General features: G+C 41.5%; 1 protein-coding gene across 1 annotated transcript in view; it reads left to right on the top strand.

Moving 5' to 3' along the window:
- The window catches only part of aacs (acetoacetyl-CoA synthetase), a 40,394-nt gene extending 37,530 nt beyond the window's left edge, over nt 1-2,864 (top strand). Inside the window, exon 18 of the mRNA XM_077241469.1 lies at nt 92-2,864. Coding sequence (XP_077097584.1) covers nt 92-229 — 138 coding nt within the window. The 3' untranslated portion in view covers nt 230-2,864. The remainder of the gene's footprint in view (nt 1-91) is intronic.
- Nucleotides 2,865-20,242: the final 17,378 nt, after the last annotated feature.

The raw sequence follows: 20,242 nt of genomic DNA on the forward strand, positions 1-20,242 counted from the left end.
TCTTTTTGTAGCCATTCTCTCACTTGTCCTTTCTCTGCTTTATTTTCTGACTTTTTCCGTCTGATTGACTTTACATTTCCTTCGCCTGTAGTACACTATTAGTGGAAAGAAGGTTGAAGTTGCTGTAAAGCAAGTGGTCGCGGGTAAGGACGTCACTCAGCGAGGGGCCTTCTCGAACCCAGACTCTTTGGACCTCTACAAGAACCTGCCTGAACTCCAAAACTTCTGAACAACAACTCCTGAAGGTCCAGCGCTTCTGTCTTTGAAGGGTTCAGATTCTCTGGACACTGTTGGAAAATCTGAAGGAATTTATAGAGCTCTCAAACATCAAAGCTTTTCTGCACGTTGTGGCTCAAACTAAGCTACCGACTGGTACCGATGGAGTGAGTCTGTACACAACATACTTCCTCAAAAGTGTAACTGGGTTCCTCTTGGGTAGAAAGTTGACAGTGCCATTTTATGAAATTCCAACTTGGATCTTAAAGGGACATTTTATCTGCTTCTGTCATTGCGTCCACTAAGCATTATGTACCAAACTCTAACAATTCCCAAATCGGTTATCTTAATTTACCAGATATGTCATTCCCATATTTTACCTCTCGTATTTTGATACAATGTCACTTTAACCTTAATGAAGGTGTAGGAAATCTGGCCATGTATGTTTTGAGGCTTTACAATGACACTGTTTATGCTCCTATACCTATACGAGTCATATACAAAGATATGTTACTGAATGTTATGGATTTAAGGTGAAACCATGACTCCTAGGAATACCAACTTCTTGGGTCAAACCAACTGTTAGCTGGAACCTCTAACTTTATCAGGCAAGGTATTTTCCCCGCTTGTACCTGAATTACAAAATGTTGGCGTAATATATTCAATTTAACTTTTTAATTTTTACCCCCCAAAAGCACGACTTCCTGTCTGAAAACTAGACTATATTTGTATTTTTGAATGATATCCTATCAGTAAATAGTGATTCATCACATCTGCTGTATTTGTATAGTATATTATTCTGTCCAGAACTACACTCTGTTGTCCACTGAGTGTAGATTTGAATTTAAGCTTATGTAGCTCTCTGGCCAAAAAGAGTTCTGTATATTTTTACATATGTACTGTATATATTTGATCTGTATATGCAGCTGCATGTTGTGTGCTACACTAGATGCCGCCTTCACAATGACTCTATTTGGTCTCTCTTTCGGTATGCCTTATATCAAGTTGTGAAAAGTTTTCATCAACAACTGAAGCTCATCTTCATTCTCTGAGCCATTCTTTGTTACAGTATATAGCTTTATCTTTGTCATCCCCAAACACATCTAACAATCTATTTCTTCATATTTCCCATCAACACATCCAGGGACTGTCACTGTAGGCATTGCCCATGAGAGATTCCTCCATCACGTTCCAACCCAATAAATTTATCATCAGAATGCTGCGTACATGTGAGAAAGCTGCGTTTGTTTGTTGTTTGAGGTTTTGAAAGTCAGCAAGACCATTTCAATTACATGACATCCGGATAACCTCATAATATTACGTTATTAGATCATAAGGTTCTATGATGTTTGCATTAATAGTAAAGGGAACAATTCTGGGAAGTCCACATATGTGGGTTGTAAACAAGAAACAACAAAAAATAGAACATTTTGATTTATCTTGGATAAAAATCAAGCTGTCAGACGTGTACTGATGATGCATTTATACTTGCTTTGCAGCATATCACAGAGACATTTATCAGCACATTTCACAGAAGCTGTGAACAAGCCACCATCCAGAAAATACTTTTTTGGTGATATTGAGAGAGGATATGCTGCAAACGCTCACAACAAAAGCCAGAAAATGTGCTGAATTTGAAATCATTTTAAAATCATTTTGTGCTAGTAATGTTATTTCAGCAGTTGTTTACAACAGAGACCAGTATTGACATACTTTTTTATGGGTATTCTTTTTCTTTCCTTTCAGGTTCAGGTAATGTAATCTGGGTTTGCTACATGTTCAGCCTGTGAGTAAATCCATTTGACCTCAGTGAGGACCCCTTACTTGGTTTCCTAAAAGAAACTATGCACTACAGACTTAAACAATGCATTTTATACAAGATGGCTGTACTGTGAGGACAGACATAATGAAACTCAAAAGGGTGGACTGGCCCTTTAAAAGGCTCATTTTCTTTCAAATTGAAATCATTTGGTATAGTGGTGCAGATGGCAAGCAGTTGTGCAGATCGCTTGAATTAAATCAGTCCTTATTTCCGCTTCAGACAAACAGGGACGGGTCTGTTTCACCTCATGCCCACCCTTGTGCCACCATATGCCCCATATCTGCTCAGTTTTGCTGACAGAAATTTCCTGGTCTGGGACTGCGGACATAAGGAAAGCTACCAAATCCTTATTTATTGATAGTCAACTGTGGATTTTGCTGTACGTTATCACTTGTCACAAACCATTTTTGTCCCCCAACATTTAATTTGTCCTTACTCTCAGCAAGTTCATGAACATTCCATGGAAATTTATTCCATTGTATTACAGTGTTGTTTCATTTTCCTTTTTGATACATGGAAACAGAAATACTGGAAATAATTTTTCTCGATATTGTATTACAATAAATGTATTAGGTGTACTACTAGTAAATGAAAGGTGCTTTCTTCTCGGTGGCTAACGTAATATTCCTGCTTTGAAATAATATTACTCTACTTGCTGCATGTGAATAATGATTACTAATATAGTTGAAAATATATTTGTTCTGAATATATGCGTATATACTGTATATCAGTGGACCGACCGCTTCAGTTATGTCCACTGGCAGCATACATGCATTTCATGTATAAAGATGCTTACTGTAGTCCTAATTAAACAACTAAGAATTTATTGTGGCTTGCTGTGGTTTTATTCATCTCACATTTTATGCTTGCTTTGATCATTCAGATGATTAGATATTGAAGACTAAAATGTTATTGTTTAATGTTATTTTTTAGTATTATTTTTCTTTATTCATTTTAAAAAATAATAATAATTTCATAATGTATTTTGTGAAGTCACACTATGTTTGTGTATGTGTGCTGAGCAGAGAGCTAGTAGAGTTATATTTTGCTTAGAGGCATGCAATGTTCACTTAGCAAAGAGTTCAAATGATGATTATACTTCAAATGTGTACAGTTGGTATGCTCTTTGCAAGAAAATGAATGTTTCAACTGATGCAAATGTACCATTTGTATACCAGTAATGTATACACTGAGAAATAGTTTCTTAGTGTGGAAGTGGATTGTACCATGTGCATTAGGTATACATTTCATTCTTAAACATAAGCTAAATGTTTTTCTACCTTACAAGGAAGTTGTAAGTCTCTCTGTGGTGTATATAAGCTCAATCTTACTGTACCACCTTAGAGAAACATAAGGCATGATGGGTTGCGAGGAAGGAGAAACATAGAGATGATGGGGGAAAGGGAGGGGAAACCATTTACAGCTAGCATGATGGGATGAGAAGATAGAGAAATGGGGAATAGAGAGATTGGAATGAAGACCTCCTCTCATGTAGCCTTATTCTTTTATGCCTGTGTTTCTCTCTGTCTGACACATGATACATGATAAATAGAAATCTATTGGCAAAAGTAACTGGTGTAGCTTCCATCATTCAGCAATAATAGGGGGAAGCAGGATTTTCAAATCTACAGCTAGTGTGTGTGTGTGTACGCACTATAATATAATATACACTATACTATATATAATTGGCCTTCACGGTCAACAGGTCTCAATAGAGCACCTTTGGGATGTGATGGAACAGGATATTCGCATTATGGATGTGCAGCCAACAAATCTACAGCAACTGTGAGATTCTATCATATATACATATACACTTTAGTTTAAGGTTCAATTCTCACTATTAACTTGCTTATTAGCATGCATAATTCTAGGATATTGGCTGTTTATTAGTACTTCTAAAGCACACATTAATGCTTTATTCTGCATGACCATATTCTACATCTCTAAATTCTAACTAATACCTTAACAACCACCTTACTAACTATTAATAAGCAGTAATTAGAAGTTTGAGGCAAAAGTCGTAGTTGATAGTTAGTTAAAAGTGAGAATTGGACCCTAAACTAAAGTGTGACCATAATATTTATCCATATATTTTATGTAAATATGTCCTATTTATTTAAATTATTAAACTATAAATGTGTATTTGAGATGTATTAAGATGACAAATATTATACACAATTATTAACAATCTGAATAGTACAATTTGAACTTTGTTATGGCACAAACAAAAACAGCAGTTTCATTTACCATCCAAACTTTTTGGATCATGTGGAAATTTGTTTAGATACACAGCCTTTGACATCAATAAAATAATTATAATTATATATAATATATAATAGCCTATTTGTTTGGATATTTGAACTTTTGCTTTTTATTATTAACATTTAATATGTTTTTTTCACCCTGCGGACCATGAACATATTAGATCAAACCTTATGAATCCATTTAAACAAAACATTACAGCCCACCCCTAAGGATATTGAATTATGAAATATGAATTTGATCAAATTTATATAGGCATTTAAATGTAATGGTAAATCTTTTTGGTACCCTTTTGGAAGCAGGTTGAAGGTTTATTGCTATTCTCTTAAACTTAGAGTAAAACGAAGAGTACATTTTTCGCCGGCCTGTCACAGCATGATCCCAGAACACCTCTCAAAAATAAAAGGTGCAGTGAGACGCTGTGGTCGCCTCATTTGAAACCAGATTCATCTCACTCTCCACCCTGATGTTTTCAATCTGATGATCAAAATGAAATCCTATCTGTGTGAGAGAGAGAGAGAGAGAGAGAGAGAGAGAGAGAGAGAGAGAGAGAGAGAGAGAGAGAGAGAGAGAGAGAGAGAACTTAAATGAAAGGTTTCAAAGATCAGACAACACGATCGCCATATGAATGCCATCATTTGTAGTAAGAAAAGACGAGACAAATTTGTGCGGGTTCAATTTTAAGGCTCATTGAAGGAGGAAGGGAAGAGAGGGCCGGAGGGTCAGGTGCGCGAGTGTGTGTGAAGTATTGTCACCCGTCTTCCTAGAGATGATTGAAATGTTCAGGCTTGTCTGTCAGCAAATTGCCTCTGCTCAACGTGTAATCTGCCGACTGGCACTTGCAGAGAGCGTTTTACATCTAAGTTTGAGTGTGTTTAAATGGAAGGGTAGGGGGTATTCATTTTGAGGCGGATGGAAAAAAAGGAGATGGGGTCTGACAGAAACACAGAGGGGAACGGCGTGATGAAGGACGTTCCTGCTGCTCTTTTGATATCTCTGATCATGATAAATCACAGCATCTTGAAAAATCTTTATGATGTAGCCTCTGATTAAAACCACAATACAAAATATGTGCATACATATAAGCTTGCTTTCAAAACTTTTACCTTTAAATGGTGCATCTTAACTGTCATGGCACCTCATACCGTAAGGGACTGCATTTGAAATGCTATAGAAATGCTCCATGCAAATAGCTTTCTGAATAAGAGATTCGACTGAGTTGAGTTTTTTTTACACACACACACACACACACACACACACACACACACACACACACACACACACACACACACACACACACACACACACACACACAGAGAGAATGAGTTTGTCCATATATCTTTGGCTATGTATAATATATAGATCTTTTACGTTCATTTAAGCATTTTTACTCAAATAATAGGCTACTCAAAACAAATATCACAGATAAGTAAAGACAAATCACAGTTAAGAGAAATAAATATTATATATAGATAATGTTTATACAAATACTGTATTTACTGTACTTAATTAGGGTACTTTTAAATACTATTTAGGCACAAACAAGCCTCTTTGTTTACATGTATTGGCTAAAATAACGAAGTTTACTGGTATCATTTATTTAAAGATGTTACTTGGATTGGATTTTTATTTAAATGCATCAAATTGAGTGCAAAATGCATTCTAAAAGATGTATCATTAAAAAATATATTTTAAAGAAATTAACACTTTTACTCAGCAAATATGCATTCAATTGATAAAAAGTGCATTAAAGACATTTATAATGTTACTAAAGTCTTAATAAATGCTGTTCTTCTGAACTTTCTATTCATCATAGAATCCTGAAGAAAAATTATTTCCACAAAAAAATATTAAGCAGCACATGTTTTTAACTGATATTTTTTTCCCCCTTGTGCACCAAATCTGCTTATTAGAATGAATTATGATGCTGAAAATAAGCTTTGCCATCACAGGAATAATTTCTATTTTAATATATATTGACATAGAAAATAGTTATTTTAAATTGTAATAATATTTCACTGTTTTTCTTGTATTTTTCATTAAATAAATGCAGCCTTATGAGTCTTTCAAAAACCCTAAAAATATTGTAACTCCAAACTTTTGAACAGTAGTGTTCTATAATATCTTAAGGTTTAAATATTAAGCTGGTTAAGTGTGCTGGTGAATAATGAGGCCAAATGTCAGTGTGCACTGATCAGTATTCTTTGTGTGAGTTTGTTCATGTATCTTGATGATATGCATGTGCTGCAGACATATCAATGCATTGGTTGTCAGTTCATCTGTGGGCAGGTGGTGAAGTTCATGTGTGTATCAGAGAAACAGATGAAAGTGGAGAGTTCCCGCTGGTGATGTAGTTGAGTCGAATAAAGAGCAGCCGAGTGCATTTTCCACTCCATTACATTCACTGTACAAAAGCCTGTAGCTGCTTCCAAGAGAACAGCCCTAAACCACCCTCAACCACACACACACACACACACACACACACACACACACACACACACACACACACACACACACACACACACACACACACACACACACGCTCAAAATCATACATGCAACATCTTTATCACATGCATGATGATGCTAAAACATATTGCTAATTTCAAATAAATTTAATTTTAAAAGTCAAACCACCACATAGGGCGCATGAAGGACCCTTCAAAAGTATCATTTAAAAAGCTCACAAAATGCAGTGGTAGCCATAATAGTCTTTTCAAATACCAACTGAGAGCTGCCTGACATGCTTCATATTTCTCCCTCTCAACTGGTCTTTGGTCAGTAGTTTTCTTAAGAGCACTCACGGAATGAGTCAGGAATAGAAAAGGGTTTGCACAGAAGTGGAGGGTCACAGTCACAGAACACTGCAGATGCTCTGCGTTGAGAAAATGTGATTAAAAGTATGCTGTTGTATTTATATCTTTCCAAATTCTTGTATTTTGCTTTGCACTGGCGAGAGCATTTTAGAATGCAGGTTAACAGCATATTATGCAATTTTATAATGATAATAATAACAACAACAAATTATGGAATTTATACATTTTATTTGATATTTATTTTATTGAGGAGGAATAACCCCTTGAGATGGACCATCTCGTTTTCGAGGGGGTCCTCAAATCTAGATACAAAAACTGACCTTACAACAGCTGTCAAATAAGACATAACCAAAAACTAAACAAAAAACAAATACACAATAAGAAAAAAACAACATACTTTACAATAATGGTAAGTACAGAAATATATAACTAAAACCAATACAAACAAGACATTCACTCATCCAAGACTCTCTAAAGGTGACGCACTCATCCCTAAACAAAGTAAACACATGTAATATGTACCTAAACACACATCTAGACACAAATAAACTCATATACAAACAAAAACGTATGTGCCATGCCAAAAATAGGTTACAATGTGTCATGTTAAGCAGAAACACAGGAAGCAATCGCGAGTATAATACAATATTTATTTTAGCACAAAACACACAAGTCCAGGGTGCAGTGAGCCAGGTGGAGATAGGTGACGCAGGGACTTCGATGGTCAATACCGGTGACGTGCAGACAAACGGTGAGACGATCCAAATCCACACGGAAGACGACGAACAGGAAACACCAGGCAGGAACACGAACCAGAAGACAGGGGAACATCAAACAACGATCTGACAAAGGTGAGAGAACAGCGGTGAGTTTAAGAAGCGTGGTGAGATGAACTGCAGCTGGTGATTGTAATGATGAACAGCTGGAGTGGATCAGGTAATGACATACAGACACGCCCCTTGCACACGTGCACTCATACAACAACATAAACACAAGACTAGAAGGAACCAGCGAATACATCTACCGTGACAGTACCCCTCCTCCTAAGAACGCCTCCTGGCGTTCTCAGACTCCCTTACCTGCCGATTGTAATCATCGATAAGGGAGTGATCCAGGATGTCCCTAGCAGGAACCCAACTTCTCTCCTCCGGACCGTAACCTTCCCAGTCCACCAAGTACTGAAATCCGCGTCCCCTCCGCCTAGAGTCCAGAATACGGTTGACCGAATATGTGGTCTCCCCATCTACGAGCCGCGGTGGGGGAGGAACCGGGACAGGCGGATTAATGTGAGAATGAAAAACGGGCTTGATTTTAGATACATGGAACACGGAATGAACCCTCCTGTACGCAGGAGGTAGTTTGAGGCGGACTGCCACCGGACTAATAATCTTGGTGACAGGAAACGGGCCAATAAATTTGGGAGCAAGTTTATTAGAAACGGTGCGAAGAGGAATGTTCTTAGTTGAGAGCCACACTTTTTGACCAACGACGTATACGGGAGGCTTTGACCGGTGGCGATCGGCCTTGGCCTTGGTGCGCGCCCCCACCTGGAGTAGAGTCTCCCGGGCTCTAGTCCAGGTGCGGTGACACCTCTGGACAAATGCGTGAGCGGAGGGAACCGCAACCTCGGATTCCAGACTGGGAAAAATTGGTGGCTGGTAACCTACACTACACTCAAACGGAGATAGGCCCGTCGCTGACACTGGCAACGTGTTGTGTGCGTACTCCACCATAGACAGTTGTTGACTCCAAGACGAAGGATTTCTGGAAACCAAACATCGCAACATTCTCTCCAAATCTTGGTTGGCTCTCTCTGTTTGACCATTGCTCTGGGGATGAAACCCAGATGACAGACTAACCGTCGCCCCCAGTAATCTACAAAATTCTCGCCAAAATTTGGACACGAACTGGGGTCCCCGGTCGGAGACCACGTCTATCGGGAGGCCATGTAACCGAAAGACATGATCTACGACCGTAGCCGCTGTCTCCTTAGCTGAAGGTAATTTGGGTAAGGGAATGAAATGTGCTGCCTTCGAGAATCGGTCCACCACAGTTAAAACTACTGTGTTACCCTGGGAGGGTGGGAGGGCGGTAATAAAATCTAGAGCGATATGGGACCAAGGTCTCGAAGGCACCGGCAGCGGTTGAAGTAGCCCATCTGGAGGTCGATTGGAAGACTTACCCGTGGCACAAACAGAGCAAGCCAAAACAAAATCGCGAATGTCACGAGCCATAAGTGGCCACCAGAATCGTTGCTTGACTAGAAATCCAGTGCGATTAATTCCTGGATGACAAGCTACGTTGGAGCTGTGACCCCAGTGGATAACGTCAGACCGTAAGCCCTCCGGCACAAATAATCGGTTCGGTGGACACCCGGGCGGAGGCGTTACCCCTTCCAAGGCCTCTTTGACCTTCGCTTCGACCTCCCATGTGAGTGTTGAAACAAATACGGTTTCGGGTAAAATACACTCGGGAGTGGACGGGCGACCGGAAAAATCAAATATACGAGAAAGTGAGTCGGGTTTGATGTTCTTAGAACCCGGACGATATTGGAGAGAAAAATCAAAACGACCGAAAAAAAGTGCCCACCGAGCCTGCCTGGAGTTCAATCTTTTAGCAGTTCTGATATATTCGAGGTTCTTATGATCAGTCCAGACGATAAAAGGTACCCCCGACCCTTCTAACCAGTGTCGCCACTCCTCCAACGCCAACTTGACTGCCAACAACTCTCTATTACCAATGTCGTAATTACGTTCGGCTGGAGATAAACGATGGGACAAAAACGCGCAAGGATGCATCTTGTCGTCTACAGGTGAACGCTGAGATAACACCGCCCCTACTCCCACCTCTGATGCGTCGACCTCCACCACGAACTGACGTGATGAATCAGGGGTAATTAGAATGGGGGCTGAAACAAAGCGGCCTTTGAGTTTCTTGAACACAGTCTCGGCTGTGTCGGACCACCTGAACGCAGTTCTGGGGGAGGTCAAGGCAGTCAGAGGCGCGACCAGCTGGCTGAAGTTGCGAATGAATCGCCGGTAGAAATTGGCGAACCCCAGAAACCTCTGCAGGGCCTTGCGGGAATCTGGACTTGGCCAATCCACCACAGCCTTAATCTTCTCAGGGTCCATCCGCATCCCCTCAGACGACACGATGTATCCTAAAAAAGGAACAGACTGTGCATGAAAATCGCATTTCTCCGCCTTGACAAAAAGCCCATTCTCTAGCAACCTCTGAAGCACTCGTCGGACGTGCTGCACATGCTCCTGGAGAGATGCAGAAAAAATCAATATGTCATCCAGGTAGACATATATGAATTGATCGATCATATCTCGCAACACGTCATTGACCAGTGCCTGGAAAACTGCTGGGGAGTTGGACAGCCCAAACGGCATGACCAAATATTCAAAGTGCCCCCTAGGGGTGTTAAACGCAGTCTTCCACTCATCACCCTCCCTGATGCGGACCAAATGATAAGCGTTACGTAAGTCCAATTTGGTGAAGATGGATGCTCCCTGCAACCTCTCGAAGGCTGAAGACATCAACGGCAAAGGATAAGTATTCTTTACCGTGATGTTATTCAGCCCTCGGTAATCAATGCAAGGTCGCAGAGAACCATCCTTTTTCCCCACAAAAAAAAACCCCGCCCCCGCTGGAGAAGAGGAAGGGCGAATGAACTTGGTTGCTAGAGAATCAGAAATATATTTCTCCATAGCCTCTCTTTCAGGAATCGAAAGCGAATATAACTTGCCCTTAGGCGGAGACTTACCTGGGAGTAAATCTATTGCACAGTCGTAGGGACGATGCGGAGGGAGAGAAGCAGCACGAGACTTACTGAACACTTCCTTCAGGTCCAGATACTCCGCGGGCACGTTAGACAAATCCCCTGCTTCCTCCTGAAACACAGAAACAGGTACAGACGAACAAGCAGAGACGAGACAAGACCTATGACATTCCTGACTCCACTCCAGCACAGATCTATGTATCCAGTCCACTCGGGGGTTGTGTTGAATGAGCCATGGGTGTCCTAGAACAACGGGTGCCAGGGGTGAATCCAGAATAAAAAATGAAATAGTTTCCGAGTGATTGCCAGAGGTGATGAGAGTGATTTCTTCAGTGGATAATGAGATGGTGGGAAGTTCTTGTCCGTTGAGTGCATGAACTGCAATCTGCTGTGGGAGGGGTTTGATGGGAATCTGAAATCTGCGTGCAAAATTATGGTCCATGAAATTACCTTCGGCCCCCGAATCCAACAGTGCTTGACAATCGTGCTGGTGGACTGACCATCTTAGTCTTACCGAGAGGAGGGTGGAGGTAGATCTTGTCGTGGATGAGGTCTTCCTGGCGGAGATCCCACCCGATAGTAGCCTCATGTTTACTATCGGGCTGGGCCTTTTACCGGACAGTTGTAGGCGTAGTGTCCGGCTCCTCCGCAGTACAGGCAAAGGCCCTGGGACCTCCGCCTCTCCCTCTCCTCCCGGGAAAGCCGAGCTCGACCCACCTGCATGGGCTCGTGATCGTAGACGGGGCTGACCACGTCCCTGCCGCTGGATCGTAGCCCGTTGGCTGCCTCAAGTGTGCGGGTGGGCGTGGCTCGACGCTCGACTCTGGACAGCCGAGCGTCCACCCGCAGGGCCAGATCAATGAGTCCGTTGAGGGTAGTGGGAAGATCCAGGGCGTAGATCTCCTTCTGGACGTGGTCAGCCAGCCCATGCAGGAACATGTCCCACTGCGCCTCCTCGTTCCATCCACACTCTGCCGCCAAGGTCCGGAACTCGATGGAAAACTCGGACACTGATCTTCTTCCCTGCCGTAGCTCGACCAATGTTCTGGCCGCCTCTCTTCCAGTGACCGCACGGTCAAAAACCAGTCTCATCTCGGCGGCGAGGGTCTGGAACGAGGCACAGCATGGATTTTGGTTTTCCCACACCGCCGTTCCCCAGAGTGCCGCTCTCCCAGTCAATAGCGTGAGCACAAACGCCACTTTGGCTTGCTCGGTCTGAAAAGTGTGAGGTTGCAGGGCAAAGTGCATAGAACATCGAGTCAAAAAGGCTCTACAAAATGACGGTTCACCTGAGTATGCCTCTGGGGTGGGTAGCCGGGGTTCTGACTGGGAGGGGCTTCCTGATGATGCGGGAGGAACGGCCGGTGTGGGTGGCGCAGTGGGAGGTCGTAGGCGCTGGATCTGCTGGGTGAGCTCGGACACCTGCGTCACCAGGGCTTGAACTGCACGGCCCGTATCTCCAATCTCCTTCTCTTGCGAGTCCATTCTACGGATGCTGTGATGGATGAACTCTTCGAGTGAGGATGACGAGGCGCTCGCTGCTTCCATACCATGGTCAGATCGTTCTGTCATGTTAAGCAGAAACACAGGAAGCAATCGCGAGTATAATACAATATTTATTTTAGCACAAAACACACAAGTCCAGGGTGCAGTGAGCCAGGTGGAGATAGGTGACGCAGGGACTTCGATGGTCAATACCGGTGACGTGCAGACAAACGGTGAGACGATCCAAATCCACACGGAAGACGACGAACAGGAAACACCAGGCAGGAACACGAACCAGAAGACAGGGGAACATCAAACAACGATCTGACAAAGGTGAGAGAACAGCGGTGAGTTTAAGAAGCGTGGTGAGATGAACTGCAGCTGGTGATTGTAATGATGAACAGCTGGAGTGGATCAGGTAATGACATACAGACACGCCCCTTGCACACGTGCACTCATACAACAACATAAACACAAGACTAGAAGGAACCAGCGAATACATCTACCGTGACACAATGACACCAGTAATTTTTTTTTAAAATTAATAAAAATAAAAAATAAAAAATATAAATAAAAAAAAATTAATTCATTATAATGAAAGTAATGGTTTAAATCACCATGGTTCTGTCACCTTGGGTTGCAATGAAGATGAAAAAAGTATAATATTGTAGCAGTAGGCTATTTATTAACAGAACTGAAAACACAATGAAACAAAACAACCTCTACTCACGCGACGGAGAACGGACAACTCAACAAAACAAATTGAGGACTTAGGGTATGTTTACACGTCAACGATATGCTTACAACGGAGAAGTTTTTCCTTTGAGTTTTCCGCGTACATTGTCAAAACGATCCCCGTTCACACGGATACGCGAAAACTACTATAAAGGAACACGCAGTACGCATGAGCTTCACGTCATCGTTTTCACAGATTCACGTTTTTTTTTGTTTACACGGAGACAGTTTTCAAAAACATTTACCTGTGACAGGTAAAGACATGTATTGATTATTCAAGTTCATAAGACCAGCAATATGCATTAAGAAAGTTAATAATGTCATTTTTGATTTCATGTTGTCTGTTAGTAATCATATATTTGGTTTCAACTGTTTTGCCATTTTCAAAATTAAAAGTCTTTTCCTTTTGGCATCTGATTAATGTTATCTATATATTCATTCGATTTGTTGGAAAAGCTCAAATAAATTAAGTCAGTGTGCTGGTAGAGTAAGGAAATCATTCCTAAATCCTCTTTGCATTGGTGATGTTGTTGGCAGCAGTGTAATCCTCTCTGACAGACCCTGGTGCTTTCGAGTCAAAGCTGCTGAGGCCACAAACTTCTGGATATTAACATACACACACATCCGCACACACCTGTCCGAGAAGAGAAGGGAAACTGCCTCTTTGTATGTAGCATGTAGTATGTAGGCCTATCTGTGAGCACATAGGGTATACACAACTACAAACCTCATCCCCCTGCTGACCTACACCTTCCCGTAGTTTAACTTGAATTACATTTGTGGATTTAAGCAACTTGTATTCATGTAGCATTGTATTCATGGTGAGCTACACATTTTATCAGGTCATGCATTCCCATCGGAATCGAACCTGTTTGAGCTGGAGGAATGCAATATGAGTATTTTTTAGTGTTATGTTATGTTCGTATGGGGCCCTAAAGGGATGATAGGTGAAAAAAAATGTAAAACATTTTTTTACATCACTGCTTTTGTGTTCTCTCGTAAAACTTTTGTGTTGCCCTGAGAAACTTTGCGTTCGCTCATAAAACTTTTGAGTTTCCCCCAGGAAGCTTTGAGTTCGCAAACCTTTCGTGACTTAAATATTATAGGGTGGGAGGAACAGCTATGCTATAACACAATATTATGGGTAGAACACAATTTTGCGAGAGCGTATTTGAAAGCGAATGCAAAGTTTTGCGGGGAGCACTTCTGCAAGAGAAGTTTTGCAAGCAAAAGCAGTGAAATATAGTTTTTCCTCCCATATTTTCCCATCACCATGTTTCCTTAGGGGCTCTGTATATGCGTTCACCATGTGTATAAATGAGTATGTGGACATGAAATATCGATTTTCTCATCCACCAGACAAACACCTTTGATGATAAATGGGACGGAAGCAAATGCAAGTGCAATAAAGTTTAATGAACAGGAAAAAACTCTCAAAACACTCAATACTGACTCAAGACAAGAACACAGAAGAAGATCTCTCTCTAGGGCCTGGGTCTGACCAGGAACACAGACAGCAGGAGAGCGTGACGCAGGGACTGAGACAGGCAATCCAGGTGAGTGTGGATGGAGAAGATGATCAGTGGAGAGACGGAGATGAAGCGATCTGGAAGCCAGTGAGAAGAGGAAACATGAGGAAACAGGAAACAGGCACGAGACACGGGAAGCTTCAACAACGATCTGACAAACACAAGACGAAAGACATGGTATTAAATAGAAAGGCTGATGGTTTGCAGCTGCCGGTGATAACGCTGGTAACGCCCACACGAAACACTCAGTACTAACGAGACACACCTATACACAAGACCAGAATGAGACAGTGGATCTACCAACCATGACAACACTATAATAGTATTATACTGTTCATAGGGATCATGTTCACTACAATAAGTAACTTAGATACAAGATGGTAACAGTTGCATTTGTATGAAACAAGAGCAATTAAAAATATAGCGGCATATATATGAAAAATATATATGTTCCTAAAATGTTAGGAATTATCTGTCCGTGCTGAATGCAGCGCAGTTTACCAATTTTTGTCAGTTTTCCAGAAATTTTCTATAGGAAAATGTGCAATGGTGTAATAACAAACCTGTATATTTAATAACAAAATCTATAGTGCATATATGTGGGAAGCATAACTCTAAACCATAGATATAAGCATAAATTACCTCAACAATCGCCTTTGGTCATGAAGTCATATACACTAACAAATCAATGATTAGTTTCACAGACATAAACTGAAATGTTCGTCTATTGTTCTCTGAGATGCAGCCAACGGAAACAAAGAAAGCATCACATTTCTATAAATGACATGCTGCTTGAAGCATGTCCCAACCCAGCGGATGTCATAGCTCAGTGACTTTGGAGCCTGTTCACAACATCAACTGTAGCGTTTGAATGTTTTATCCTCATGCGTTGAGATTTCCTTTGTTTGCCAGCCAGCAGGGGTGTTACTGGAAGCGTTGCTGAGGTGTTGCAGTTCTCTAAACCCAGTCTGGATTAGAAAGATAACATTCATAATGTTCTATGCCTACTCACGCTGGTCGTGAGGTTTTGAGTGTTTATGCTGTACATGCTTGAGTGTGCGCAGAGCAATTTTAAGCAACGATGTAAAGCAGGTAAATGCTACACAATCTATACTACAACGAAGGATCTGCTGTTGTGAGTTTTAGATTGCAGACATTTTGCGCTAAATTGCAGCATAAACAGAAATCTATGATTGTAGGCCATGCTATACATTATGTGCAACTGTATAGATGTAAACTGTTTGTATTCACTTTGGGTGATATTTCATATCTATTTAGCTTCTTTTTAAAATTAAATTTTGACTACTTGACTACTTATATATGAATACATTTGCCATTAGGTCATTCTCAGATTTTTTTCTCTACAGTTCCAACTAACAGGGAACATTCTCAGAACTTAAACTAACTTTGTGGCAACGTTCTCTCAAAGTTATGAACCAACATTCTTCCAGTAATGTTAATAAAACATTTGTTCAAAGTTTTTTACTTATAGATTCATGGAACGCTTTTAAGTGGAACGTTTAGATGGATGTTCACCTGACATTTCTACCTGACATTGACATTCGTTTCAGAATGCTTAGAGAAGATTCAAAAGTAACATTGACATTATGTTTGCAAAAAAATTAAATGGAATGTTCCCTTAATGTTCGCATAGCCAAAAAAACATTTTTAAAACATTTAAAAAACTGATTTAATGAGAACGTTGGCAAAACATTCCTATAGCATATTTTTTAGCTGGGATTGCCCCCAGAACTTTCAAGACTTACTGTAACAAAATCCAATGTTTTAATAAAGATATAGAAAGCTACGTGTGTCTCTACAGTTTAAACTGCTTTCAGTTTATTACTTTTAGTTTATTTATCATGGCCTCTTTTTCTATAACATTAATGATAATGCTAATATATCAGTTAAAGGAATATATTACTGATTTTGTGCAGATGCAGATGTTACTGATGGCCTATAGACCTTATGCCCCAGAGAAACAAGCATGCAGTCGTCTTTAGAATTTTGTGTATGAACTCTCATTTTTGCTGTAGCTCTGTATATTTCTATTGCATCGCTGTCGAAGAATAATTCTCTGGATTTACTTATTGTAGAGTTAACAGAAGTTCTCATGAGCATTGTAATGTTTGAAGCAGATGTCATACCAAATGTCAGTAGAGATTTTAAAACGAGCGGTTCATTCACAAATCTGTAAGATCTTACCTTCATGCTGTGGAAATACCGAACAGAACACAATGAGCATAGCGCTGAAAAAGGGCGGGGCTGCATAAGGTCTGTGGGACAAGAAAGGTTGGGAAATACTGTGCTCCAGTTGGTTCATAAAGATTTGCACTTGAGGGCCAAGAAACCCCAGGGATGGGTGCTGTAGGTCAGCTGCTCAATCTGAGCCAAAATAATAATAAAAAAACAGCATTGCTGGACACCAGCATATGTTGTGTTTTGGATGCTGGTTTGTTGGCGTTCCTAACAGGATTCAGCAAGGCAACCAGCTTCACCAGAGGCATGTTTGATCATCTTCACCCCTTACGTTTTTCTGGTAAACATGGCAGTGCACGCCCTTCAGCTAAACCACCACACCATAAATCAGTCTGGATCAGCATTTTAATTCGTGATGCAGGACTTTCAATAGGGAAGTTTGGGTTTAATCATGTTTGGGTTTATAATTAAGAGTTATTTCATCATTTTGAGTCACTTTGACCCAAAAAACACAGTTTGTGTTTTATGCACTAAAGTCAATTTTTTTGATTTTTAATATTACTATTATGTTTGTACTCAAACTACTTTTGACAATATAATTATTGAAATTTTGCAAGAGACTTATTTTATCTGCAAGTGCATAACTGTAACGAACTGCTCCGAGACAAGAAGGTTGAGGTTCCAAATGCAGTTTTATTGAACAGATGGTAATCCAAAGTCGCAATGCAGAAAACAGTCAAGAGGTCATAAACACCGGGTAATCAGTCCAAACAATAACAGGATCACAGAGACACGGCTAAAAGGGAAAATCCAAGGACAGGCAGAGATCAAAAACAAGAACACAGGAATAACAGACAGAATGCTCAGAATTGCAGTATAAACAATAAACAAGACGCAGAGAATGACAGAAAGAACCAGGCTTATATAGGGTGAGCAAAGAAGAAGATGAGACACAGGTGAAAACAATGAGTGCTGATGAGTCCAGGCAGAGAATTATGGGAGATGTAGTTTGTGAGGGAATGACAATATGGCTCTCAAGTGCACTCCAGCTGCTGATCGTAACAACAACACTCAAAATGTATTTCTATGTCAAAGTGACTGAAAATGATGGAACACACACTTCTTATACAGTCCATCGATTTCGAAGATGACGTCACTTCTAGGGTGCGTTGTTGGAATGTTGAGGCAGCCGCTGCTGTCGGCGGTGCCATTGAAGGTGGCTGTGAAGCCCAATCCGGGAGCCACATGTCCTGCCGCAGTCGGGAGATATGTGAATGCTGAGTCTGGGTATGGATATAGTTGTGGCTGTGCGTGTTGGTGTTTGTGCTGATGTAGCTCAGTTCTGTGTTGAGCACGCTGTAATTCGATCTGTTGGGCCCCCAGATCGCATGCAGAACTCCATGCCTGACGGTTGGCAGCTGTTGTTTCCAGGACTCCAGGGTTGATGCCACAGCTTTTCAGGGTCTCCTTGAGGTGGTCCTTGTAGCGACACTTCTGACCCCCAGATCTCCTGTGTATATCTGCCCATAGAAGTCTTGCCGGGGTAGGCGGTGGGAGGGCATGGGGATAACATGTCCAACCCATAGCAGTTGCCGCCTAGCAAGGATTGCCTCCATGCTCCTGGAGTTGGTACCCTGTAAGATGTTCGTGTGGGGGATTTTGTCTTTCCATGTGACACCTAGTATGCGCTGGAGGCATTTGATGTGAAAGCCCTCAAGACACTGAATATGCCTGCGGTAGGGAGTCCATGCTTCTGCACCAAACAGGAGGGTGGAAATGCAGACAGCCTGGTAGACGGCCGCTTTCGTGAAGGTACGGAGTTCTTTATTAACAAAGACTCGAGATCGAAATCTACCAAAGGCAGAGTAGGCGAGATTAATGCGTGCCTGGATCTCGTTGTCCATGTATGAGGCAGGTGGGTGTTAGAATGCTTCCAAGGTAGCAGATGTGCTGAACAACCCTTACTAGTATGCCATGGATGTAGAATTCAGGGGGTGTGGGGGTGGGGACCGTGGTGTGTGCAATGATCTCTGTCTTTTGGATGTTGACTTGTAGGCCACAAGCTTGATAGACTGCACATACTACATCCAATGTGTGCTGCATTGCGGTAGGGCTGTGGGCTAGGAGGGCACAGTCATCAGCGCATTGCAGTACATGAATTGTGATGGCGGTGCACTTGGTTTGCAGGCGGCAAAGGTTAAAGAGGTTCCTGTCCAGACGAAACTGTATGCAAACACCCTCTTCGGGGCTGAGGGAGCTGCAGGAGAGGAGGGTGACTGCTGCCAGGAAGAGGTTGAAGATCACTGGAGCCAGTACACACCCCTGTTTCACTCTAACCTGCACAGGAAAGGAGGGGGATTGAGATGTACCCACAATCACACAAGCCTGCATGCCAACATGAAACTGTTGTAGGGTGTACAGAAATCTTGGTGGCACCCCAAACTTTTCCAGAATGATCCAAAGGACTTGATGGTCAGTGGTTTCAAAAGCCTTTGCCAGGTCGATGAAGGCAATGAACAGGTCTTTGAACAATGTGTGAGTCTTTCAAGTCTTGTGGAACAGTTTTTTGTGCCCATATTATCTGGATAAGTTGGTGGAGGTTTTTGGTGAGCAGGTACCTGTTGTGTTTGTCTATTTAATACTACACAAATCAGAGTCGATACAACGATGGGCAATTCTTCTTTTTGTATTTTTACTATGCAACAACCGTCAACAGGCTGGCCAACCAAATTCTATCCAGAGTTAACCTAGAGTGGCCAAATAGAGCTTATTCCTGAGTTTACTCTTAAGTGCATTCTACTCAATACACTACACTTCCTCCCCCCTTAGATAAGGAAATTTTAAACAAACAATATGTCTCTTTTAACAAAATTTTTTTTTTTTCAAAAGGAACAAACTTATGCTACGGTATAACTATAATGTCCCACTTCAGGTTTCTTTCCACAAATCCAGACGGGTTGGTGGTTTCCGTACCCGGGTAGGATAACGTTTCTTTTCACAGGTTGGAGTCAGTGCTTGTGGCACTTCACTGGAAACTACAGTATCATCTTGAAGTGTTGTTGCATCACTTCCACTGAAAACAGTATCAGTAGTGGTGAATGGAACACTCGCAGGAACACATTCCAGATGAACATCTGATCTTCTCAACTGATCAATGTGTCGTCTCCAGATAGTATTTGGTGCAATCTCGACTGTATATGAGAGTGGTCCTGTTCTTCTTTGACCTTTGCAGGTGTCCATTTATGATCTCCTCTGTAATTCCTAGCAAGCACACTCTTTCCTATTTCCAACTCTCTGTTTTCTCCTCCTCCTTGTGATTGCTTCATCTGTCTGTCATGTACAGTCCTCCTCAAATTGGGTTTCAACAAATCCAACCTTGAACATAAAGCTCTAC

Source organism: Siphateles boraxobius, unplaced genomic scaffold (genome assembly GCF_051911475.1).
Source record: "Siphateles boraxobius isolate OS27281-9 unplaced genomic scaffold, OSU_SipBor_1 24, whole genome shotgun sequence".
NCBI lineage: Eukaryota > Metazoa > Chordata > Actinopteri > Cypriniformes > Leuciscidae > Siphateles > Siphateles boraxobius.